This window comes from Rhamphochromis longiceps, linkage group LG14 (assembly GCF_057381845.1).
Source record: "Rhamphochromis longiceps isolate RC_006_pf linkage group LG14, R_longiceps_female_GT1.1, whole genome shotgun sequence".
Classification (NCBI taxonomy): domain Eukaryota; kingdom Metazoa; phylum Chordata; class Actinopteri; order Cichliformes; family Cichlidae; genus Rhamphochromis; species Rhamphochromis longiceps.
In genome coordinates this window covers 10,226,139-10,252,826 of record NC_140570.1, presented here as the reverse complement: position 1 = coordinate 10,252,826, position 26,688 = coordinate 10,226,139, and the positions used below count along the sequence as shown (strand labels likewise).

The 26,688-nt window shown below is 41.3% G+C and overlaps 1 protein-coding gene across 2 annotated transcripts in view; it reads right to left on the bottom strand.

Moving 5' to 3' along the window:
• The window catches only part of numbl (NUMB like endocytic adaptor protein), a 68,013-nt gene that overhangs the window by 21,281 nt on the left and 20,044 nt on the right, over positions 1-26,688 (bottom strand). The window contains exons 1-2 of one of the 2 annotated variants that reach the window (XM_085380716.1): positions 15,536-15,678; positions 4-154 (exon numbers count right to left, since the gene is read on the bottom strand). In XM_085380716.1, coding sequence (XP_085236842.1) covers positions 4-154; positions 15,536-15,576 — 192 coding nt within the window. In that variant the 5' untranslated portion in view covers positions 15,577-15,678. Of the gene's footprint in view, positions 1-3; positions 155-15,535; positions 15,679-26,688 lie in introns of those variants that run through there. The other variant, XM_085380717.1, reaches the window with a different exon arrangement.

Below are 26,688 nucleotides of genomic sequence, written 5' to 3'. Positions count from 1 at the left end.
TACCCGAACAGCAAAGTTGCATTTGCCCTTGCGTACAGCCTCCTCGTCAGCCTGCCATTGATGCGGTCTACTGGCCTCTGGCACATAGGTGGGCTTCTTCCTCCTCAGGCTCTGACGAAGCTTGTTCATCTCCGGGGTCACGTGCTCCCTGGTACTGCAGACACAGAAAGGGATGCAAGTTTAGTTGCGGAAAACTGGAAGGCCATAGAGTATCTCTGTACTCAACAAAGGAAAAATGACAACCACCTGAGTGTCATTACCACAAGCACAGAACAATATTTTTTTTTAAATTACATTCATTTAATAGCAATTAAATAGTCAGGCACATTAAAAAAATATTTAAATGCAAAAGTGCCAAACTATAATTGAATGAAATGCCACTTGAGAGAAACCAGAGTCCTGTATTTCATATGGTATTATGAGAGAAGTGGGAATGATTTCGTTGATTGGCTGGAGCTCATTAAGTTATAATCATCTCTAACAAGGCAGTCAGTACATCAGTGCCACAAACACTTCCCATCACAATGCTCCATTGATTCTCCATTCAGACGCAGGCTGTACAAATCGCACAGGTAGAACATTAATGAACACAAAAGCACCGGGCACGCTTTCATCTCTCGAAGAAACACCAAGAATGCTGAGCGCATGCTAATCAGCACACATGTGTGCTCTCCACTCCTCCTGTGAACAATCCTCCCTCCGCTCCCTAATTAGACCATTCAGCCCGCTGGCCTGTTTAGCGCGTGCTAATTTCCCAGCATAATGAAACATGATGCCATCAAAACATGACCTGCTTTAAAAAAATAATTACTGTTTTCATTCCTCCACACTCACATCCCAGCTTCAACAGGACATCTGAAGTACAATAAAAACACCTCTTTCCTCATTTGAGTCCTTTGTCTTTATTGACTAAATTAACTGCATCATCAGCTTCCTTGTTGTCCAAGTCAAAAGTTTCAAATTGGACTAAGCAGTCAGTCTATTCTGTTTTTCTTGTCCTCAATCTCTGAACACAACTGGTCTCTTTTCTCTACACAGTATAAGGGATCTGCTTAGAGATACACGAGCAAGGCCCAGTTTGTAAATCTGCAATATCAAACCAGGAAGAGTGCTAGAAAAAAAGGCTTGCATAAAATTATTACTATAAGATAACAATATATTAGAAATGCTTATCTCATGTCGTATTCTTCCATATATCTTGGATTAATAAGAGTAAAGATCGAGCTTGTTTTATTCGCTTACCATTTGGATGATCCATAAATCGGCATTCCAGCTTTTACAGGGTAAGAGAGCACATTAATCTTACACTGAAGACATACGATGTCCATATGTAAAGTGGTGATCTCAACACTGAAGGGCAGAACGCTTCTCTCAGCTCTACCACCACGGGGCCAAATTTATACTCAATATATAGTCGGACACGTCACTTCTCATAATTGCTGCCACCCTGATGGTAATGCTGCCAAAGACTGGTGTACCGGAAGTGTGTTTGCAATTCGCCATTCTTGTGCACCACACACACTCCCTGTGTAATGCAGAGTATTCAAATGCAACAGCTCAAGTGGCTTTACTCATGTCTGGCATGTGAGGCATGTGCCATCTGCCAAGAGTAGATACTCATACACACATACACAGACAAAACATACCCACAAGCCCATCTGCAGCTCGCCGCACATGTCGAGGTTTGTGCCGCTCATATGTGGGAAAAGTGCCAGCTGACTGGCACCTGGCTGGCACGCCCCCAGCACTGCTGCAGCAGGTGTGAACGGGCGTGAGCGAAGGGGTTACAGAGCTTTACATAACGCCTCACAGCAGAGGTAGAAGGGGGCTGGGGTGGCTTAACTCATGTCTGGCATGAGTAAAAGGACCCTGTAAATTAACAGACCCAGTAAAGGAAGTACTGGGTAAGGAATACAGGACACCCTCATATGGTCTAGGACAGCGGGGGAGGAGTAGTGAGCGAATGGCACTGGCATCCGATGGCAAACCACATGGGAGAGACGCAGAAATGAACCAAGGATACTGGGACAAGTTTTTTGAAAATATGAGATAAAACTACTGGGAAAAGAGAGGAATGAAGTACTGAGGTGAGAGAATTGGAGTTATAATACACTAAATGATCCTGTTCATCATCCATCGTCTAGTCTTAATAAAAAGGGAATTGTGTGGGAGTAGAGTAGCTTAACAGATTCACAGGTCAGTACACTACAAGCATGAGGGCCGAAAGTCAGAGAGAGCAACATCCAGCAATAATGCAGATTTTTTAAAAATGCATTAGTAAATACATTTTTAAAAAACCCAACTGCTTATCCAATGGTAAGTAGGGTATCTGCTCAGTTATATTAAATATAAAAATGAACTGCATATTTGAGAACCTAAACATGATTGAAAACTCTTGAAATGTTGCTCGTGTTAGGTCGCGAGTGAATTGACTTATTTTATTGGTCCCTTAAAATTCCAAACCTTATACGAATTTAACACATATATAAAATTTGGTACACACGTGTCATAAGACACAAAAAAAAAAATTCCTCTTGGATCCACGCCCTGGACCCTGAAGGAAGTTCTCCATTTTGAATTTCTACATGAAGTTTTCATCGACGGTTTCACATATTTTACACAGCAGCATCACATATAATGAGTGGATGCTTCTTATTCTGGATTCATGAGAAGTTCAGTCCACACAGCTGCAATAATTTTAGCTGCGCCTTGGTCTCCCTCTATTGTTTTCTCTAGTGTAACTTTAGCGTTCACTAACCTGCTGCTTGCTGTAATTATTTATTGGAAAGATAATATTCATTGGTATCAGTTTTCTCATCTAAGTCAAAGCACTAAATGAACTCATCCAGGCTACAATGAAAATACAGGTGAACGCAGGTTGATGGGCTTTCTCATGATGTGCACGGTGGCGTGAAATGAACAAAACTATCTGGTAGTAAACATTTAATAATAGAGAGACACATTAGGGCCGTGAAACTGCCAAACATTGAAATGGTGAAGTCGTTGCATAGCTGTGACCTAGCCCTGCAAAACTAGAACCATCTGCAGTGAGGGGGGGAAAAAGATGAGAGCCAGACAGAGGGGGTGGGTTGGCGAGCATCAAAATAAATCTATAAATCAATGGCACAAATTAAATCCCACTCCCTTTATGAACCCACGCAAAACTCGTAAGCACTTCAGTGTAGCCTACACAAACAAGAGGCCCGGTGCCAAAAAAGCACATAGTTGTTCCCAGTTTAGTGTTTGAGTTTGCAGCCATCTGGAATGTATTGTTGGGGAGATGGCAAGCAGGACAACTTACGGCCATATGATGTTATGTCGTGGAAATTTCTTTCACCCGAGCCGACCTCCTACTCTGGTCCTCCCTATTCCTTCTTCTTAACTGTTACTTACACTGCAGATCTCCTCTTGATCAAAAAAGATGCGGAGACAGGCGCAAAAACGAGCCCGAAGCTAAACGTCTGCAGCTCTGCCGATGCGAATGTGAGGAAATAGGATTCACAGGGCTGACTTCAGTGTGAAGAGCTAGCCTACGCGTACAGACTAATAAATGTGGTGAAAAGAATTTTTACATCTTGCTCCGGCTTAAGTTGGTATTTTAACTGTGAGATGGTTGGTGGTTATTAACAGCATGCGTGCGTGGGATTCACTATAATTATCAGTAATAACAGCACGTTCCCGAATATATGTATATTACAAATGTCTTGTATTTGTCTCACCTCTGTATTAACAACACATGATCTGTGTTAAGACTGCTTGTGCGTCCAGCTGCGTTTTGTGCCTGCCAGATGTGACTCCGATTGATTTCTTTGGCACAATGCCTCTCTTTCACACACACACACACACACACACACACACACACACACACACACGTAACGTCCCTCCCTGATCCAGATGTTCCGTGTTCAACATCGGCCCAGAGATTTTGGCAAAATGGGACATACTCCTCCCTCACACATCTCCTCAACCAGATGCTCAAGAAAAACACAGCTCAAACAAGAAGAGGAGTAGGGGTGAGAGCGGTGATGTTACCACACACACACACACACACAATGACTCACTGCCACCTCGTATTACGGAAAGCCATATGTGTGTGGAGCTCCAAAGAAACTAGGAATGGACATAGAGAGGTGGAGCAAGTCTCCAGTGTGTGTGTGTGTGTGTTTAAGCGTGTTTATCTTTGTGAGTGCAGTAACAGAGTATTGCCTTGGCTTAGTCATCACAGTGCTGACCACTTTATCTGGACACACTGTACCCACTCTACTAAAGTCCGGCTTTGGCTCTTTGGCTGTGCAAATAAGACGCTGAGGTGTTTCGCTAAAGCTGCGAGTATGACTCACAACTTTAAAGTCATAGTGGAATGGGAAAGTATCAAAGGTCTCTATTACCACAGCAGCATGCAGGAGCGAGAGTGTATTATACTCTGAAAAGATGGGTGGGTTATAACCTCCACAGTGGGTTAACAAATTACAACACATACATTACTGGTCCTAAACTCAGTAATCACATTGTAATTGCAAACAGCCATGTCAGTTGTGTTACATAAGTTCGAAATGATCTGCATAATGGTTGGATTTTTGATAACTCTTTAAACTAGCTTTTTTTAAAGCACGGCCAACAAAACATGAATATTACCTAAGCTTTTTTAGTCTAAACACAGATGTGTCCCTACAAAGTTCAGCTCATGCATGTTATCCTATTGGCTCAGTCACACTAGAGTAAAAATAGGACAGCAACCTCCTTGCAATTAGGAAAACTCTCACCGGTTTTCCAGATATTGCAGTAAAAATTTTTGGGACAGATTCACAAGTAGTTGGAGCGACAGACTGGTTCCCCAAGAAGATGACCATGCTCCATCTGAACTCCATCTTATCGCTGTTTTATGACCGTCTTGATCCACCAAAGTGACTCTGAAAATGCTAACTGACTGTGAGTGCTTGCAGACACGATCACCATCTGCAGAGCAACCACATCAACGGCAAAGATATTGCAAGTGCATTGCACACTTTCGTAATAATTTCGTTTTCCCAAGTGTGACTGCAGCATAATTAGCATAGTGTTTGTGCAATATGCAAGCATTCTCAAGTTTATGAGCTTAGAATGTTTTCCTGCCTTCACGATTCCCTTCAGTGTTAAAGAGTATAAAGTGTAATAAGTGCAGATACTATCCCACAGCTGAAGTCCTACGTATTTACCTTTGAAAAGGAATTTCTCTGCTAAGAAATTGTAATATGGTGGTGTTGGGTCGGCAGCCAGCTTTTCTGCTCCAAACCAAAACAATGAAAACATTACCCTAATAGGTAATGTTTGCATAAATCAGCAAACACATCGGGTGCAGGCACATTATGCTGACACGATGCGCACACACGCAGTAAAAACTGACCCAGTTTGTGGTCCCTGCAGACTTCACACACTGACACTGAGTGACCCACATAGAGACACTGACACATACTACCATTACTATTATCCCCAAGTATGTCTCTCTGTGTCTCATACTCCCTGAAAGTGACAGGTGGTGTGTGTGTGTGTGTGATTAAAGTATAAAGGAGTGTGATGCAGCGGACATAAACCAGGGCACTTGTATTTAGACTGAAGTTTGTCCCAGGACGGGATGCAGTGCAGTGTTTTAATAATCTAAGCAGGACTATGTATGTTTATGAGGGAGAAGGATACAGATACAGAGAGTGTGTTTTGTGCGTCTCTAAGCCTTTGTTACTTCCTGGAAACAACTCCCTCCCTGCAGGATTTTCAGTATGTTCAGTAAAGTACTTGAACTTACTCTTATATCCAATATTTCATTCTTACTGTGAATTACAACAAGCTATCTGGGAAAATTCCTGTATTGTTTGCTCCACAGACCTATAACAATATTGGTTCATTTAAACAAAATTAAACAAACAAAAAACTCCCTAGTTTTGATACCTGAATGCAGTTAGTTACTACAGAAATCTTGGACATGGTGACCCATTAGCGACCTCTTAACCAACGCAAACATTGGATCCCACCTCGACAACAAACTACAACAACTAAAGCCTGGCCAGTATTTCCAGCTGCTATTAGCTATTTGCTGATCTATTTGTGTCACCATTTATAACAATAAGGGGAAATTTAAAAAGTAAAGAGTGTTTACGATGCATAGTTTGTACACCAGGCCACCCTGCAACTAGGAACACTAAAAAAAAAAAAAAACACACAAAAAAAACCCCACACACAAGAACTAACCGATCCAAGCAGAGTTACACAGACTGTCATTGAATAAATAGGGAAATCTGTTTTTGAATGTGTCTGAAAAAATAATAATCGGACGATACATATCAGATTATCGGATTTTAAAATGGCCAAATATTAGGTTTTAATCATAACACTGCTAAATTAAATATTTAAACTTAAACTTTCACATCCCCAAAGTCTTTGCATTTCAAAAACGGAGAAAAAAGAACAGCAACGCTTGTCAGAAAAAGAAAGAACCAGAGCTCAAACACTTGTAAAAACTTAAAATGTACAAACTGAGTTTGCGCTCCCTCGTCTGAAGCTATATGAAACATTTATACCCTAAGGTGTAGTAGTTACTGCGAACAAATCTAAAGCAGAGCCTCTCTGGGAAGAGCAGATACAGATCAGTGGAGTGCTGTATACACTGTGGAGGCAGCTTTCCTGTAAGCGTGGAGGTTTAAATGCATCAAAACTGCTCCCTTCTGTCGAGATTAGGAATTTGTACAGGCTGATGTACAGTGGCAGCTGAAGCAGAGCCATGTGTTAAACCATCAGCCTGGCACCCACTGTGGCTATTGTCTCCATCTCTATCTCCCTCTCACTGTTTCTCTCCTCCACACACACACACACACACACACACACACACACACACACACACACACACACACACACACACACACACACACACACACACACACACACACACACACACGTGTGCCTCAGTTTGCTCCATAAACCAGGCCCAAGTCTTAAAAAGAAAGTGGGTTCATAGATCTCTCAGTCATTGAAATTCAGGGCCAATCCGCAATCCATAGTAGTTTTCTTTAATGCACTGCTTCTCACACTGTACTCCTGCTTAATACTGCTCATAACACCATGTAATATAGTGTACAGGCATGTCCTTGAATGATTTTCTCCTCTTCAAAATGCATTATTTATGAAGTCAATTCCCATGCCTTTAGATTCCCCTCAGTGTGTACCTGCACTGTGAGCAGGGTTAATTATTTTACAAAATCTAACAAAGAAAGAGAAAACTGTGCCTGGGAAGAGATCCTACCTCTGTCTAACTTCATTGTCAGCAAATAATTCAATACCCACCAGCATATAAACTCTGAATAACTGGATTTATTTTTTAAAAAAAAATTTTGTGAAAGGAAATCACATGGTCAAGTCTTTTCTCAGTGGATTTGACTCAACATGAAAATTGCAAATGTGATAGAAATGAGTGGATATATCAGAAGGCCTGAAGAATATCATTTTAGATACAATTCTTAAATCCCTTAAAAAAGCTGGATCAGCTCTAAACATCCAATACTGGTTACTGTATCCCCTTCTATAACAGATCAGTCATATTTTCAAGCGACAACTAACAGTTATCGCTACAGCAATTAGCTCCGCCCCACCCATCATCTCGGCCATATTGATTATGTTGTAATTGTCACTGCAGTCTATAAGCCATGACTTCTCTGTGGAGAACAACTTCGATGAATTATATGAAGGCAAGAGTGAGAGTGTGTGAGTGAGTGTGTGCTTGCGTGGTGTGTTATAAAGTCGATACGCTTACCAGACACCAATTGGATTGACTCCGACTGGTAGACGTACAAACACACCCTGTCCTTCCTCTGACCCTCTAATGCAACATGATCTTTTAGGGGGGTTCTGGGCAGTTTGAGACCTTATTGAAAGCTGTCCCAATATAATTATGTACAGAGTGTGCACAAGTGTGCGTGTGAAAGCGAGACAGTGAATGCTCATCCTGGTTAATGCAATTGAATGGCCCTCTGTGACTCAAAACAAAGTGACAATTTAGGGCACTATTGCAGCAAAGGGTGATTAGAGCATGAGAAACAGGTTCTCATCGGGATGGTAAGCACTTGTAGTAGATGGAGGTGACTCAACCAGCTGACCCAGGATCAGTTCTTTCATTTTTCTTTCATCTAAACTGATTTACTGAAACTAATTTCTCACATTGAGGCAATATGCCAGAAAGTTACACATGAACTATACTTCTGCTAAACAGAACCCGATTTTAACCCTACACCGCAACCCGACGTGCACCTCCCAAGAAATGTAGCTACACGTCAGGTCGACGCTAGGTCTTTCACTGCACAGAAAAACAATGCGAACACATAAGCGCCAGTTGTGAAAAGTAATGCCTTCCAAAGGCTATGTCTACACTAGCCCGGATAGATTTGAAAACGGCGTTTTCGTCTAAAAAAAACGCTCCGCGTCCACACTAGCGTTTTCAGTCATTTTCACAGAGTTGTGCGTCCACATTGAAACGATCGAAAGCGCTTACGTTCCAGTACTGCGCATGTGTGAAATGCAAGAAGATTCGGCCTGCCTCATTTCTGTCTGCCGTTTGTTTACTTTCCAGCTCTTTGAAACGTCGCGGCAAAATGTCGGGGAAAAGCACCGAGTTTTTTAAATGGACTAACAATGAGGTGGAGTTGCTGCTGCGAGTAACACAAAAGCACAAAGTCGCAAAAGCGAGTGGGAATTAAAGAATTTGAAGAAAAGCTATCTGAAGCATGTACAGACTGATATTAATCTTTAATAGGGCTGTCAAAACTGAACGCAAACAAAACAACGGCTGTATAATGCCCTCCGCTATTTTTAATTGGTCACATGACTGCATCATATGACTAACATGCATCATCGATTTCGAAAGTCTCCGTTTTCACTGTCCACACTGCGACGCAAAAGCACCGTCTTCAAATGTATGTGTTTTCGAGAGCATTTTGAAAACGCTGTGTTTTCCTTCGGGGAATACGCCGTCTCCGTGTGTACGGGAGGCCAAAACGGAGAGAAAACGCATTAGTGTGGACGTAGCCTAATTATGAGCAGGGACGACTTCACCGGCTGCCACTGAGACTGTAACAAAGAGCAAATTACGCTACTTCTCCTTTGACAGATGACCTCATGAACTTCATCATGTCAACTTGTGCTAGTTTTCTTTGATACAACACGGCTTCCACTTCAGTGAATTATGATCCTACTTAGAGTAAAACTGATGATAAAGCAGGTTATCAAAGTCTCATTAAGAAAAGACACAGACAGGAAAAAAGTGTGTTATTGAAGGCTTCAAAACAGTAGTCCTCAAACCAACATCACATTAGCTACATCAATCATACAGTCTACCTGCACACAGGTGCCACAGCTGCAATCGATGAAAGTCAAACCAAGTATAGCTAGCTATAATGGATGTTTACAGTCAAATCTGTGGCCAGGTATTTGACCTCTAACCATTGTTTTCTCCTCCAAATACGATGGTCCACATGCTTGTGTTTCTTTCAATAGACTTTAGCAACCTTCCTATGTTACCAGGTCACAGACAGCAAAGCGGTACGTAGGTACACTTAAGGAATAATTTTTTACTCTCAAAAAAATGTTAAAAAATAAAAGTAAAATGAAACTGAAATATTTAAAAGCAAAGCTTAATTTATTTAAATCTTTGATCTTTAAGGAAGATGTGCTCGTTATAAACTGAATGTATATTGATAAAGTAAATTTCCTTTGGCCACTTCTACGTATCAAACAAAATTACATTAAAAATTTACATGGAATTCAATTAATAAAAGTCAGCATTTTGGGCAGATAGTTTTTTTAATATATAATATAATGTTGCTAGAAGGAATGTGAAAAAATATGACCATTTGTTGCTTTTATAAATCTGATATCAGTGTAGCTCAATTCACAGGTTATTGCCCATAAAATAACGAATGTGAACGTTGTCACTGAGCACAGTTTCAATGAAGATCCATTAGGTGATCGTGGTCTGCAAGTTTCACTAAAATCTGACCAATACTCTAGGAGGAGTAGCAATTCTTATGAATTGCAGACAGACAGACTAACGCCTGACGGGTGAGCTGTCCTTCAGACAGTGAGCTAAAGATGCTAATCAGTACTACCATCAAAAATGACGACAAACAAAAGATTATAGCAACAAAAAATATGAGCTGTAATTCATGACAAAAACGAAAACAAACTGAAATTTATGGCATGTTTTGCTTTCGCATTTTGTTCGACATCTACGCTTGTCTGAAACTTCCAACTCTTGCCTGTTTTCCCATTTGTAGTATATAAATACGCATGATCAGTGCAGTGCTCCAGGCAGCAAAAAATTCCAGTTGGGAGGGGGCTATTAATGATGCATTCACAGTGTGTGGGAGAAAAAAAAACTCACAGTGAATTGCATGCTTAACAGCTTAATATTTTCCTGACAATTAATACCTGATGGTTACGATAGAGCCATTTTAACAACATGGAAAAACTCGGGAGGCATTGAGTATATTCGATATATCGCCCACCCCTACTTCGAGTGAAATTTCTGTGAGAACTATGAAAAGGAATAGAAGCAGGAAGCAGCATTCCAGAGTTTTCTCTGACAAGGTAAAACACATTTTACTGTCCCCATTTTATAAGTATTGTGGTGTTGTAATCAGTGGTTATCATACCACTAATGAGTTCTAAGAAAGTAAAACATACAACAGCTAATAGGTGTTACACCAAGTAGCATTAGCTAAATTTAGCTAGTTAGCTTGAATTCTATGCTAACGCTATTTTACACTTGCACGCCTTTTTTTAAATATATATATATATATATATATATATATATATATATATATATATATATATATATATATATTTACATTTGTTAAATAGATTTAGGAATTGGACATTATTGAAACCCTTTAAACAAACCCTTTTAAAAACAATGTGTTACAAAGATTCCATGATGCATGATATGTAACAGCACTGCCAAAATAATGGTAACATATACTATTTTGTGTTATGCTAACAATTTAAATATGCACTACTCTTAAGGGAAGTTCCTTACCCCCAGTTTACCTATTACTACTACTCATAACCGCAAGCAAACACAAAAATGCATAATTTCCTCAAAGATTAATAAAGTATTCTGATTCTGATTTTGAAAACAAAGTTTTCAAATGTACATGCCATTTTTCTTCTGTTCCCAGTTCGCCTATTCAAGTAGGGCTGAACGATTATGGAAAATAATCTAATTGCGATTTTTTGCCCCAATATTGCGATTGCGATGCGATATGCGATTATTTTTTAAGGTCTTTGTCTTCTGTATTATTAAACAAAGACAAGCAATACATCATATAGTATGGCCAATACTATATTACATTAATTTTAAACTGTTCTTTCCTGGAAGACAGACCTCTGTTATGATGACATGAGGTGATGCATGAATTGATGACTGACATTTTTATTTAACTTCTTCAATCACAACAGTATATTTGAACATACACAATAGTTTATTTTTAGCTTACAAACATCTGAGCATAAAGTGCTGACAAGGAACCCTGGTGTAAACATTAAAATGAAAGTCAGTACAATGTGCAGATTGCAGAAATATACATAAAAAAAAATCAGTGGCTTTACCACACTCAGTTTTTCGACATCTGTGAACTACTAGACAGTCATTCAATTAAAAAATAATATTAAATAAATAAAACTAATAAATAAAAAATACACACATCTTACTGATCTCTGCAGTCAGTAACATTACACATAAAGTGCAAACATAATAGCAATTGTATAAACACACACACAAACACGCCTTTAAAATTTAAAGGCGTGAAATTGGACGGTCTAGCCTTCTGATTAGCGTCACCGCTGTCTCGGTGGAGTTTAATAAACTCGGCCGTCTGCTTCTTGCTATCTAAAATATAACCAGACACTGGTGTAAATTCTCGACTGTCTCATACTTCTGTTTAATATGTTTTCTGTTTGACGTTTAGTCAGCTGTGTGAAAACCAAGGAGGAACCCACCCGGGGGATTAATAAAGTTTTATTTTATCTAATCTAATAACTTTAATCTCAGCCAAACCGATTTACTCACGAACAAACAAAACACTGAAAAAAGCCCAACAATAACATTTTTAGGTTGTCTAAGTGACTTATATATTACGTTTAACCCGAGCAGCGAAACTCCGCGGTGATCTGAAAATGATGTGCCGGGAGTTGTGCCGTTCTCGGCCGCATCAGTGACCCTCGAGCTCCCGGCTAGCTGTCGAGCTGGTGGGTAGCAGACGCCTCTGAAAACGTCGAAGCACTTTTGCAAATATGGGATATCTTGATAAACCAAGCAGATATTTGATGTTTACACAACTACTTTCTCGCCTGAAAATATGTTAAAAGTTTATTTTGTGACCCTGAAAGATTAGTATGAGTAATTTTAAAACTCAGTAGCGGCCGCCATTGCTGGAAACTGGAGTTTGGCTGGGCCGCGCTATGAATTCTGGGATATGGTAGTAATTTGGACAGCCTTCGGCGCGTCGCTGTGACGTAATCGGTCTACAAATGCGGCCTCAGGAGGATGCAGCCCATGAATTTGGACATGTCCAGAGTATAATCGCAGCCTTTGCGGTTAGAAAATTGCACTTGATCATGTCGCGATATTATCGCAAATGCGATATATCGTTCAGCCCTATATTCAAGCCAAAAATCTAATAAGTCTGAGATCAGATAAAGTCAGTGGAAGAAAATGTAATCTTCCCCTGAAAGAAAAACAAATTTCATTGCCGCTATATAATAAAGCAGGAACAAAAGTGGGGGAACAATCGATGTCGTGGGTGAGGAGGTCAAAAAAAAATAAACATCCTGAAATTAAAATTACCTGCTTCCCACTGCTTTCTGCAAATAGGGTTGAACTGGGAAACTTTAAATTACATTCTGTTACCTTTGCAGAGGGAGTGCGAAGCCGTAGAGAAGCACATGCGTGTACATTCAGGCACGCACATACACATACACCTCCTCCTCATCACCAGGAGACGCACATGCAGCTCCCACACCTATTATCCTCTTCCTCCAGGCTAATCACAAAGCTGTGTCCCTGCCCCTCCTGTTTCTGTTTCAATTCCCACCCACCCAAGTTAAGCCTGGAGAGAGGACTATCTATATCAGTGTTGGCGTGTGTGTTTGTACAAGGCGACTTGCCTCCTCTCCCCTTTTTTTTGTACCAGTACCCTTCTGTGTATACTTGAATCTTGTCATACCTGTGTGTGTGTGTGTGTGTGTGCGCGCGCGTGTGTGTCTGAATGGGTTCCAAGGCACAAAAGAGAGGCAGATTAACATAACAATATCCAAATCCCCTTCTGCCCTTGGAACAGCAGGCAAAGAAACCAGGCTAGCTTTATGTGTATTTGTTCCTGTCTGCGTGCTTCTATATGACCTTATATGAGTGCATCTTTGTGCGTCTCCATCTGTACCAAAAGCGTGGTCACGATTGTGCGCCTGGGGTGTGTCTGTAACAGTAACAGAAAAAGTGTGTGTGTGTGTGTGTGTGTGTGTGTGTGTGTGTGTGTATGCTAATCTAAACACAGCGCACCCAGGCGTGAAGTGGAGCAGTCTAGTCAATATGCTCCAGTATCATATTGTCATGCTGTGTTTCCACTTTGTATTCCCTGCTATCAGTTCAGGCCAGAGCCACAGGTCAGCTTATCGGTTGTACTACACTTGTGATGTGACAGCAAAGTGCGCGGCCCACTTTCATCTCTAGGGTCAGCGAATAAATCTACAAACCAAGGAAATCGTAGAATAACCAGCAGATACTGCAGGCAGGAGACATATTGCATACAAATCTGCAACTCAATGAAAGTCTTTGACCTAATGCTGTGTTTTAAATAGCATGCTTCTACACTACTTACACTCGATATTTTGAGTCCATAAGTGTTTTCCCAGCACATGAAGTGCTCTGCAAGTACCAGGGATCAGTGATGTTGCCGGTGCTAGCTCACTAGCTAGGAATGGCAGATTCTTTTCAGGTACTGCAGCTAAAACCACACACCCAAAGGACTGTTTATTGTCTTCTCACTAAGGAAGAGGTAAGTATTAGTTTAGTTGCTCCCAGGGGCTTCGGCAAATTGCACGCAAGATGTTAAACCCAAAGTCCATAAGTTTTCCTACCTTCTTAAATTCACATACGACACAAGTTAATGTTTAGTGTTCACAGTGCAGTGACAGATTTTGTGAACCAAAAGATTTTGCACAACTGGAAATCAGTCAAACACTAGCGAGCCAAATAACTTTTGCAAGAACTGCTGCAGTAATGTCTCAGGGTCTTACCAGCTCCACCCTTGTGCTTGAATTGTGCAGAATATACGTCAGACTCCTGTGTCAGTGAACAATGCCAAATGACCTGGCGTGGCTCTGGCTGCATTCACACACTCTGAACTCTCGCAGTAAAAGCAGAATTAACCTTATAGTCTTTGAGTTTTAACCTGTGTCTAATAAACACTGCGGCATCTGTGAAGCATTCACATTCACGTCTGTTATTTCTTTCTTTCTTTTTAACCCTGTCATCCTCTCCATATTTTCTCCTCTCCTGCTTCTTCCAAAGACAAAGGGAGCAAATGTACATTTTCTCCAGAATGATTCTGCTTTGCCCCAGCTTCTTCCTCACATCCACTCCCTGCTCTTTTCTTTGTTAGCACTCCTGAGTTTCACTTTCACACCCATCCTCTTGTTATCACCCTCACGTTGAGTGTCTCACCTCAATTTGTCCTCATTTCACTCATCACACAGGTCTCTGTCACTTGCGGCATTCTCACTCTTATGCCTTGTTCTCAACATTCATGAGAGCTGGCCTCACAATTATCTAATCATGAGGACAGGGAGAGAATGGGAGTGAGAAACTGAGAAGAGGCGCTGAATTTGGGAGGAAATTTAACACAAATCTTGCTCTGGGCAAAGGGTATATGGCAGGTGTCCATGCATGAACTTCTGAGCATGCTCAGATCTATATGTGCACAGAAATTATGTGCCGGCACTAACGCTGTGCAAATAAAAATAAAATGTTGGGCGTTTCTATCAATTTAGCAGGTTTAATCTCTTCCATATGGGCATGGGGGCTAATGCATCTGCTAAGGCTATTAGCCGCTATGAGCCCTGTGGATGCAGGGTAGACTAGACCTATTATCAGTTTAGCAGTGACGGAAAACACAACCATAGCCAAAAAACACAACAACAACAGCAAACACAGTTGTCTCTGCTGTGAAAAAACACAGATCCATTGCTGACCTCTACAGAGCTGGGTCAGGGTCAAGCTGATGAACACAAAACAAGGTGAGGCTGAGGAAAAACAGTCCAAGGTGCTGATTGCTACAGTAACAGCTGACCCAGTTAGAATCCAGAATGTACCCAGATACACGATTACACACATAAGCAGGAAAAATAATGTGAAACGTATTCACAGATACCCTGCAAAGCAAAAACGCACATGTACGCCGAATACCATCAATCAGTTCCTTCCCGAGGTTGGACCACATCCCCTACACTGTATCTGACTCACCTGAGTTCAATGGCCTCCCCCATCTCGCCCCAGGAACTCATTTCAAACAACAGCAAGTGAGAGAAGATGCAGAGAGATGGCAAGCTGAGAGAAAGACGTCCCTCAGACTGGCAGCAACAAGGAAAACATGAGAGGACGAGAGGAGCTAGAGAGCATGTGATGATATTGCGCTCAGAGTGAGGGACAGAGTGGAGGCGAGTGCGCAGTGAGGGGAGTGAGAGAGAGAGAGAGACAGAGAACCACACCTCTTCTTAAGGGATTAACTTGGAGAAAAAAAGCGGCAACACATTCTCACACTCGTGTGCCGCCGCGCACCCAAACACCAATCAAACTACCCACGACCTACGGTACGGATGAGCGTCTGGCATACAGACGCGGACAAACAAATACAGCACACACACACGTATGCTCACAGCTGTTCTAAAAATAAAGACAAATCAATGTTTGATGCTCCAAATCCTGAGAGTGAGGAAAGAAGAGAGTGGGAGGATGGAAAGAGAGGGAGAGGAATGAGAAAAAGGAAAAGGGAGGGGTGATTAAGCGAGACATGGCGGGTGGTGACACAGTTTTCTTTGCTCCCCATCTGCTCTGGGCGCACTGGTCAAGAGTGCACTGGGGGAGAGGGCGAGAACTGGGGCTGGAGCCTGGGGACAAGACACTGGAGCTGGATCAGGAGAGGGTGTGCGCACTGGAACCCAGCCTGATAGTATGCTTCCACAGGGGTCTTTATTGGACACGTGTTTTTCCAGCACTGGATGTCGAAGGGTATAGGCCACAGCTGTACAACAGGCAGGGTACCCATCAGATGATTAGGGATAGCCTCAACTCCCTTTGCAAAGTGATGAAACGCACAAGCCACTCCCCAGCACACGTTTACTGGCAAAGCCGGAGAAACATGTGGATCAGGAAACACTGATGTGTTTCTGTTTTGAATGTTAAGACAGTGTGTTTCAGTGAGAACTTGTCCATACGGCAATTCATTTTAGAAGCACTGTTACAGTTCTGACACAAGGTTTGGCATTTTTGGGAGGTTTGTGGGTCATGTGAAGCCAGAGTATATGCTGTTAAGGTCACCTTTATATAGAACTGTGCATCAAATTTAGAGCAGTCAGTTACACAGAGTGACTCTTAAAGAGTACCATAAACGAAGCTTATCATATGCACACTTACATTGGACTTAGAAAGTTTAGTTAATCAGGATAAAAATGTAAACATTTTCACGGTGATGCAAGAGAAGAAAGGTTTACTAATGTATTGGTTTTAGTGTTTAAAGCAAAATTTAAAAAAAAAAAGACATGTATTCCATATGCGTTTGTGGGAGGAGTCCTATCTCAAGTCACAATATATGAAGCTTGCAAAAACTCACTTACTAACATTAGTGGGCAATTTCATAGCAAATATTTGTTTGCATTTGATATTGAAATGAACTGACTGCACACAATTTTAGAAAACAACACCAGTAAAATTAACAACATATATGAGCTGTATATTTTTTTTTTTTGCACTCATCCTATGTTTGCCACATTTGGCCCATAGTGTTCAAAGCTAAAGCACAAAATAGGTGCTTTCTCAACTTGCAAATGCTTTATTATGTTGTTAGTCTCAAGATGAAGGATCAAAATGATTTTTTCACGCCATATGCTGTATTTAAAGGAAATACACACCGGCATACTTTCCTGGGACCAGAAGGGGGTAAGTCCGGCTTTATTGATGCAATAAAACGGTTATAAACAATCTATGGGAAAATTAACATACTTTTTTCCTTCAGTAAACGTCTTCCTAATGAGGTTGTAGTCTTAATCACAAGTTTAAAGTTTTCTTCAAGACAACATAATGTTTGCATAAAAATACGTAAACTATGTTTCTATTTAGAGTAAAAAGAGATTATAATGAAGCAGAGTATGCTTAAGGGTGAAGGTCAAAATGCTTCCAGCTGGCCACAAAATAGTACTCTACAAACTTATAAGTGACAACACAACAGCAATGTCGATCTTTAATATATAGTAAATATTCTGTACATTCTTCTTCTACTTTCAGCTATTTCAAAGAAACTCAACTACTTACAGTTTTCTTAGTGAGTCAGGTGCTGCTAGAACTTCTGGTCTACATCAAAGATGAAGAGTTTTCCACAGAGGTCTGGTATCAATTTCTTTCTAACCCAAAGTTTTTTTGATGACTTAAGCAACGTTATCAAAGTTAATCCTATTTCTTCTCCATCCCGAGTCACTCGTGGCTTTATACAATATTTTTCCACATATGACGTCCCCAAAGCTAAACAGACTCCAATGCGTGAAACTGGTGGAGCTCCTCTGTAATGAAGGGCAGATGTTAGAGGTTGGACCAGGTTACGGCTGCAATGACGAAAAGGTTTGCTTGTTCAGTGTACTCTGGTAAAAAAAAAAAAAAAAAAGATGTTTGCAACATCAGCGAGCCAGCCAGTATCTGTGGCAGTTAGACTATATATTGAACACCACATTTCAGCGGTTTACCACACAATGGTTTCTATGAAGGATCACATTACTGATGCTGAAATAACTTTCCAAATCAGTAAATCCCCGATCATAATTCTATAATGCTGTGCAGACTTTTGGCTGCTGATAAGCTCTCAAACTTGTGAATCATTATCTCAAACCAAATGCCGGGGATATTATTTGTTAATCACTTTTTTTTTTTTAACCAACACACGCCTTACAACACAGTGCTTTGCAGCAGGGCTGTTTTCATTTTGCATAGCTACTAAAACTGGGGATACAGAAGAGCAAGGGCTGGGCGACTTAAAGAGTTAGGCTGAATGTCATACACTAAATGAAGATGACTGTTGGGTCTGTGGGAAACAAAGGCAGCAGTGCATAGATAGAGAGGCACAGCTACTGTAAGAGGACTGACAGAAGTTTGGGGATTAAACAATAAATAAATAATAAATTTAATATGTTGGGCGGCGAGGGGTGGGGTCATTGAGTCAAACAGGACTGTTGGACTGTGTAGTATGAATGTACACTGTGGACTATGACGGTCTTGTCAGTCACAGATGATTTGCTTCTTCTTACCCACCTGGGTAAGGTTAATGTCTTCTAGCCTACACCCAGAAATTTAGAGGCTACAAGACAACAACCAGTATGCTCAACTGTATCAGAGGTTTAGCGCTGTTTCCAGGTGGATAAAATCAAATATCTGTCAGGAAGCTGAATCTGATCACAAGGATTTGAGATGCCTTCTAATATAAGTCAAGGTGTGACTTGCAACTGGAGCCAGACTTTTAAGTCTTTGTTTTAGGCTGTAGTTGTAGCCTGAGGCTCTTCTCTCTCTTTTCACACATTCCCAGGCTTCCATGATGCCAGATCATCCTCTAAGCTGTTTACCCTCCAACACCCAGAGCCAGAGATCAGCGATAGATGAGACTGAGAGGGATCAAAACGCTCCGTTTGTGCTCTGGTGTTACACGTGTCTGTTTTAGATACGGCACTCTGGGCATTTATGGCTCCCAGCTTGGAACGATCAACACATCACCTTTCATGCTGTATCTTACATTAGGTTCCTTCACATGGACTTTTATTTCCGTATTTCTTTATTCATCTGAAAGACCAACACCATCCAGTCATTTTAGCTGTGGGCAAAGCCTTTGCCTTGTTTTCAAAACCTTTCTAGCTCACACACTGCTAAAACAGTTTCTATGCCATAGCTCAAACCATTCATTGACCCCCTTGAGCTCTATAGATGGAGGCACCGTCATCCTACAGGAGACCACTTCCATCACGACAACAGACAATTCAGTTCAATTTTATTTATACAGCACCAACTCGCAACTCAGTCGCCTCAAGACGCTTTATATTTTAAGCTAAAGATGCTACAATATTAAAGAGAATCCCCAACGATCAAACGAGCAAGCATTTTGAGCAACACTTGGTGACTGGGGAAAGGAAAAACTCCCTTTTAACAGGAAGAAACCCCCAGCAGAGCCAGGCTCAGGGAGGCACAGCCTTCAGACACAATCAGTTGGGGATGAACAGAGGAAGACGGGACAAAAATCACACTGTAGTCGACAGCTAACACGTTCAGGCTTTCCTTGAATATAATATACATAACATGATGTACATTCACATCCCTGTTTTTGTGTGCTAATGCTATGGCAGCATCCATCACATAAAATATCCACAAATAATAAATCCACTTTGAGCTGAAAACAATTACAGTGAAACGGTGACAGGCCTAACAACACTGTGACTCTTCCTTAAATGCTCCCATGGGTAAACTTGTCTTACTGTTCTTTCATTAGACAAGACTGCAAACAAATGTGTAAATATGCTATGCAGCTGAAGCAAAGATCAGCAAAGCACCATAAACAATCGCATCTAATCCACTAATCTCATTCAACACAAGCAGCATGCAACACATACAATTGTTACCGTTTTACCCACTGTCTTATGATGCTAAGTCACATTTTGTGCTAATAAAAAAACCCCTCACATTTAGATAAGGATTGATTACAGACCAGGGACAAAACAAAGACAACAAAAGGTTTCAAGTAGCCTTGAAATTTCTAACACTTCTTCCAAAAACTGTTACCACTAATATGGCTTAACCTGAAAAAGGCCAATATTTGAATTTCACATTATAAAGGCGTGCAAATTCAACACGTTGTTGTTGCAAGATAAGCTGCTTGCCTTGTTAAAAAAGGTGCACAGCAAAAACTGTGACATTTAGAAAAAGAAACAAAATGCCACAGGCAATCATTTTGTTTATCTACACTGTCATATTAAATTCTGCTCCAGCAATTATTTGGTGTCAGAAGAAAAAAAAAACCGGACGCGACTACACCTGTTAAAGGTGATGCAATGCAGGCTTACTATGAACAACGGCGGTAAGGTTAAGATCTCTCTCGCTGTTTAATTTTGATCTCTTCCCAACATTTTTTATTCTATTGTTTTGATCATTATTAACTCGCCGTCCTCCTCTCATTTCTCTTTCATTCCTTCAGGAGAAAGCTGCAGAGCTGGAGAGAAGAGGAGGGTGAGAAAAGAAAAGGATCTAAAAATATGTGGCGATGAAGACAAAGCCACAGAAGACAAAAGAGTGAGAAAGGTGTGCTACATAATATATCTATAATATTCTAACTGTAGTGCTCTACTGTATTGCACTGTACGCTTCTTCATCTGTCTCAGTGTGTATATCTGTCTACGGGGCAGACCTAACTAGCATAAGCTTATTATAACTGCTGTGTAGTTATGAAACAAGATGAGCTCACCAGCCAGGTGGGTAACACACACACTTCCTCATCACAATAAGTAAGCCCTCTGGCACGTGTTACAATCAAGTTGTTCCACCAGAAACATGATCGTGTGTGTGTGTGTGTGTGTGTGTGTGTGTGTGTGTGTGTGTGTGTGTGTGTGTGTGTGTGTGTGTGTGTGTGTGTAATGCTGTGTGTGTGTGTGTCTGCAAAGATGTTGAATTTAAGACTGTGTGGTTTTATAACCGTCATGCCTTAGTGGTTCCATAATAGTCTGTTATTTTAACCGACACTGACTGAATGTAATTTAGACTCCTTCTGTCACACAGACATAACCACAACTAACAATCGGTCAGGTTACAAATAGTAAATTATCTAACTCTTTGTTCAAATAAGCACTCTTCCAGTGTTGCAGGGATCTTAAGTACAGGCCGGCGCACAGTAACTGTGAAGCCTTACTGGTATCTGAAATGGGACTCAAACAAATCAAGTGTGATTAGTGGGCAAGTCATTCATTTTCCTTAAAGCTGTTTTATATTTTAGTATGAGTCACTGCACTGACATCAAATTGGGTCAGTCTGAACTCACAATGTCAGGATTCTGGCTCTGCTGCACAGAGGAAGCCATTTTTCCCACACACTCCTTGAATACTATTAAAAATAATATGGATAATAAGACAGATAGACAACAGATCAATATCATACAATTAATAAAAAATCTTTATGGAGTGTAAGCAAGTGGATCTCAAACTTTGGGGCTGGCCCCATTAAGGAAACAGAGTCACTGCCAATGGGGTGAAGATTAAGGCCGCAGTGACACAAGCATAGAGACCAGTCAGCGACCCCCTGGCAACCTCCGGTCGTGAGGGGAAAAATGTGTTTTGCTGGGCCAACTGACTGCTGGAGGTTACTGGTTTTTGCTTGGGTGAAATCGGTCGTAAAGAAGGTCCTGCACCAAAAAATGTCCTTGGGATTTATTTCGTGACTAGCAGAGTCATCTATAGTTTGCATGGAAGACGTCGACTTGTCTGCAAACACAGCTGCAGTGATGAAATGTTGGGTGTTGATGGTGAACTTCTTTCAGCTTAAGTGAAACATACCAGAAAACATTTGAGAACCACTGCTCTAGGCCAAGTGGAAGACATTGAAATCCAGCCACTTTCTATGACGTAATTTCCTTTTAGCATACCACATGCTTTAGGCATGCACCCTGAAGTGTTTGCATTAGTGTGAAGGCATGTGTCTACAAAACATATAAAGACTTGTCTGTAATTCAGCAGTCAAATAACAAAAAGTTGTGAACCCAGCACACGATGATTGATTTTGGCCTCTTTGGGGAGGGCGTGCATCAACTTTTCTATCCAGCACTCCTATATCTTCACCTCACAAAGATTCACCTCCCCGACAATCATGAGTAGAAGTATCTGTATACTGTGATCAGCCACAAGATTAAAGCAGCGACTGATAAAAAGGATAACACTGCTCATCTCAGTACAATACCACCTTCTGTTAGAAAACCTTGGGTCTTGGCACCACCCACCTAAACGCTGCTGCAGACCAAGCATGCCCTCCAATGGCAGTAGCACTTTCCCAACAAAATAGTGCACTACAGGACTACAATAAAGTCCCCATGGTAGGGCTGTGCAATAAATCTAATAGTAATTCTATTTAAATTTTGGTGAGAGCACTAAATTGAGGAGGTCAACTTGCAGGCTGGTGAAACCAACTTCATGGTTTCATATAGCATATTGCTAACTTCTACTATGCATCCAGTGTCGAACGTCAGCTTCATCAGCGGTGTTCTGTAAAGAAACAGATGGGTGATCCTTAAGTGGGTCCACTCTTAATGCTACATCTGTCAATTCGAACCACTTCACCTCATCAATATGTCATTTCACCACCTCAGTGACTTCAGCTTAAGCTAACACAAGCGATCATATTGCGTGATAAGAATGCCTAATATATTTCGATTTCAGCTCCATCAAAGAATCCACCAAGACCTCTTTTTTCCACCCCATCAAAATCTGTAATACAGTGCACGGATGGACAGGTCATCCAATATCGACGCTTGACAGCCAAATCCAGTGCCTTATCCTGACAGGCTGCTTAAATCGATTTTTACCTTCGGTCAGTACTGCTTTCTCTTTCTTCTCCCACTCCATCCATCTATCTTTTCTCTCCTCAGTGACTCTCCATCATCATATGTCTCCATTATCCCTGACTTATCTTTCTCTACAGACCAACGTAAAGCCTGTAGTTACAGACAAAGCCTCATTGACCAACTGTAACACGATGGAGGAGTGTGTGAGCGCACCCTTCAAGTGGCTTTAGATGCACATACACACGGCTGGTGGGTGTTAACTGATCAGACCTGGGGTTCGGATACATGATCAATAACTTTCTGTAGTCTAGTGTGTGTGTGTGTGTGTGTGTGTGTGTGTGTGTGTGTGTGTGAACATTTGCACATGGGTCAGGTGTTCAAGGCCAACTGCTTGGCATTACCTCTCTCCCTACTCCCAATCAACATGACACCCAAACTCTGTCACGCTACAGTAGACATACACACACACACACATACATGCAAGGACCACATGAAAACCTTGCTGCTCCATGGCAACCAATTCCCATGGCAACCAATGGTATGGGGTTTTTTTTTCTTCGTGGGCTAGAAGAGTGAGAGGAGAATGAGGGGAAAAGGAGGGAGTGTGAGGGTGACAGATATTTGGGAGAGAAACTCTGGAAAAGAATAAAAATAGAAAGAAGGAGGAAGTGGAGAAGCAGCATGAACACACATACACACACACACACACACAATTTGGCTGTTCTGATGAGGGTGACGAGAGAGAGAGAGATACAGACAGTGACAACATTGTGGGTGAAAGGAGACCTCCCTCCTGGCTGCTCACAACAAGCGCTTCGTAGCGCAGAGGAGAGATGTGGGGTAGTGTTTTGGGGTGAGAAAGAAACACTGAGATTAAAAATTAATGAAAAAGTCATCACATTTTGTGAAATGGTTCAGCTTAGAAAACTACAGTGTAGATGCTTTATGCACACAGGGTATTAATATATATGCTGGGTAGTAAGGAGAAGAATCAGAGTGCCCATGGTTAGCATATTTACATCTCCAGGTACCCTGTGTAAGTACTCCATAGAAACACTGTAATAGGATTGGAATAACATTTTCAATCCCTTGCCCTGTTGTAAGTGCACTGAACAGCCTTTAGCCTCTTCGCTCACACTCCCTTTTACTGGAGTGTAATTAAAACAGTGATTATGAGACTGCTTCACTTTACGGCCTTGTAAGCTAAAGAAAATGAGAAAAACAGAGCCTTCTTGCATTTTCAGCTCCTCATTTCCTGTGAAAGGCATATGTAGCTGCTCTTGTAGCTATTTGTATTGACAGAAATACCATTCTTTGAATGGTCACTCTGTAATTTATTAATAAGGTTTGAGGATCAAGGTTCCTTTATTTGTCATTGTACACCCCAATATATAAGGGATTTTATTGTACTAAAAGTTAGAACGCTTTATCTGTGTTATCCCTCAAAGTTGTTGCTACCTATAGGCTGCATTTTTATTATACAGCCTATAGGTTTTTCAGCAATGTCATCAAAGCAAGAACTTTTAGGACATCTTTCTCTTATTTGCAGGCTATCATTTACTCATCCATGCACAGGACTTAAATTAAAATCTATTTGCTATAAAATCCACAGAGTAGAGGAGAGGAGTGCAGATCTGGGGGTTTTTGCCTGTGTAACAGCACCCCTGCTGGATGGAAGGAGCATCACTGCTATGCAGACCAGTTGCCTTTGGTCCGGGTTGTGCATTTGTATTTCTGTGTGCATGTGTTTGTGTGGATCATTCCCCAGGCTGCCTTCTATAACCTCTGACCTCCGACCTCCTGTCCAGACAGGAAGCTTCTTTTTTTTAATCCACTTTGCTGATACATGGAATGCATGTTTCAGTACGTGCACTGAATACTAAATGCGAGCTTCCCCCCCAAGATATGAACAGCATGTGAACTCGAGTTTTCTTCACAATTCATGTGTTGACTGTGACACAATGCATTCATACATAATGCATGTTTTGCATCTAAAGCAACAACATACGAGGCCTAAAGTCTAAAAATCAATATGGCTTTCAAAGCTTTTAACATCTGCCCCATCGCTCTGCTGTTGCCTGTCTGACAGACCTCTGTCTGTCTCCGCATTCCTAAAGAGGAAGCGTTTGGAGGATGTGCTGATTTAAAAGGTTGGCTTGAAGATAAAGTTTCATAGATATAGCTGGCATTTTTTTTCTTCAAAGCCCCTTCGAAAATATTTATTTTGCATGACATAGTTATATTTTTTTAAATGTTACTTGTGTCTTTAAACACATATTAAGAAGGCCCGAGGCGTTCTCTGTATATATATGCATGTATTATCAAGCTGTGTCTTTATCCATCTGTCTGTCAGTCTATCCATTTCCCTGTGTGACACCAACCATCTGTCTGCCTGCCCTCAAATCTGTCCTGCAAGAGCGAGACGCACCAGCATGTTCTGGGCCACAAGGAAACAGTCGTGTCCTTTTCTCTTTGGCGACATCGCAACAATCCTCCTTACAGCAACATCTGGTGACACAGAAAGTTACTACACAGGAACAAAAAACATCTCAGAGGCAAAACTGTTTCCATTTACAGTAAAAGAGGGAAAAAGAAAGAAAGAAAAAAAACTGGGACATGAGAGGAAATTGCAGACGGGCTGTGTTATCTTTGTGGCTGCCTTTACAGAGGTTTGGGAGTTTTGGTTTCTGGAGAAGTGAGACAGAATGACCTTCACGGGGTGGTCATGTCTTATCGACCGGCACTAAAAGCCCAAGCTGGGCGTGCAGCAACACACAGGCAGAGGAAATGAGTTTAGAAAGTCAGGCAGATCATACAGGGGTGGCGCTGCTGCACGCTGCTCGACAGGATAAGCTTCCTGATATCCAGAAGTATTTAAAGTGACGTGTCTCAGAACTCTTTTTTTTTTTTTTAATCTGACACGCTTACAAGATTTTGCATGCCTATTTACTATTTAATAAAATTAAGAAAATATGCAAAACGTGGCTTTTATTAGACACGCGATGCCCTGCAGCATTCACCAAATACACTGATTCTGTTAAAGGACTGGAGGAGATGAGAAAAGGAAGAAAAACTCAGCAGAAAGGAGATGATAGGAGGGGATTTGGGGATAAAGAAAAGAAGAGTCATGCATGGAAACAAGTCAGGGGAAGTCAATGAAAAACAGGACTAGAAGCAAACAACAAAGACTGAGGAGGAATAAAGAGGGAAGAAAAGAAGCGTGGATGTGAAAGAAAGCAGGAATTAAGGAGAAATGGGAAAAAGAGGAAGGCAAGAAAGTTATGTCATATCTCAGCTTCATTTAAAAAAAAAAAAACATCCTAGAGCAACTTCTAAAAAGCTCACCCATGTTTAGAGGATTCAGCGGGGCTTTATCAGTTAACCTCTGTTGGGGGAAAAAAGGGAAGTAGAGGGAGATTGTGATGGTGCAGAGTAAACAATGCAGAGGTGAAGACCCTCAGGCAGAGAGATCAGGCCAGAGGCAGACAGAGACGAGAAAGACAAGCGGACTGGTGTTTGAGGCCCATGGCTGGAAAACACACTGGCACAGAGAGGAGAGGAGAGGAGAGGAGAGGAGAGGGGAAAAGGGAAAAGAAAGGAATTAGAGACTTTTTTATAGTTGCTTTCTCTCTAGGATGTTGATTTGACTTCAACAGTTATCGGTCACTTTGACTTTTTTCCTCTCTTTTCAAACCTCACTTCAGAGCAAAACAAAACCTCATCGAACGTAAAGGGGAGGCCATTTCAATAGGCATCACACCCCTCGAAAAGCGTGGCGGAATTCTTTTAGAAACTGAGAAGTGTGTGTGTTTGTGCAATCCCCTTGCCC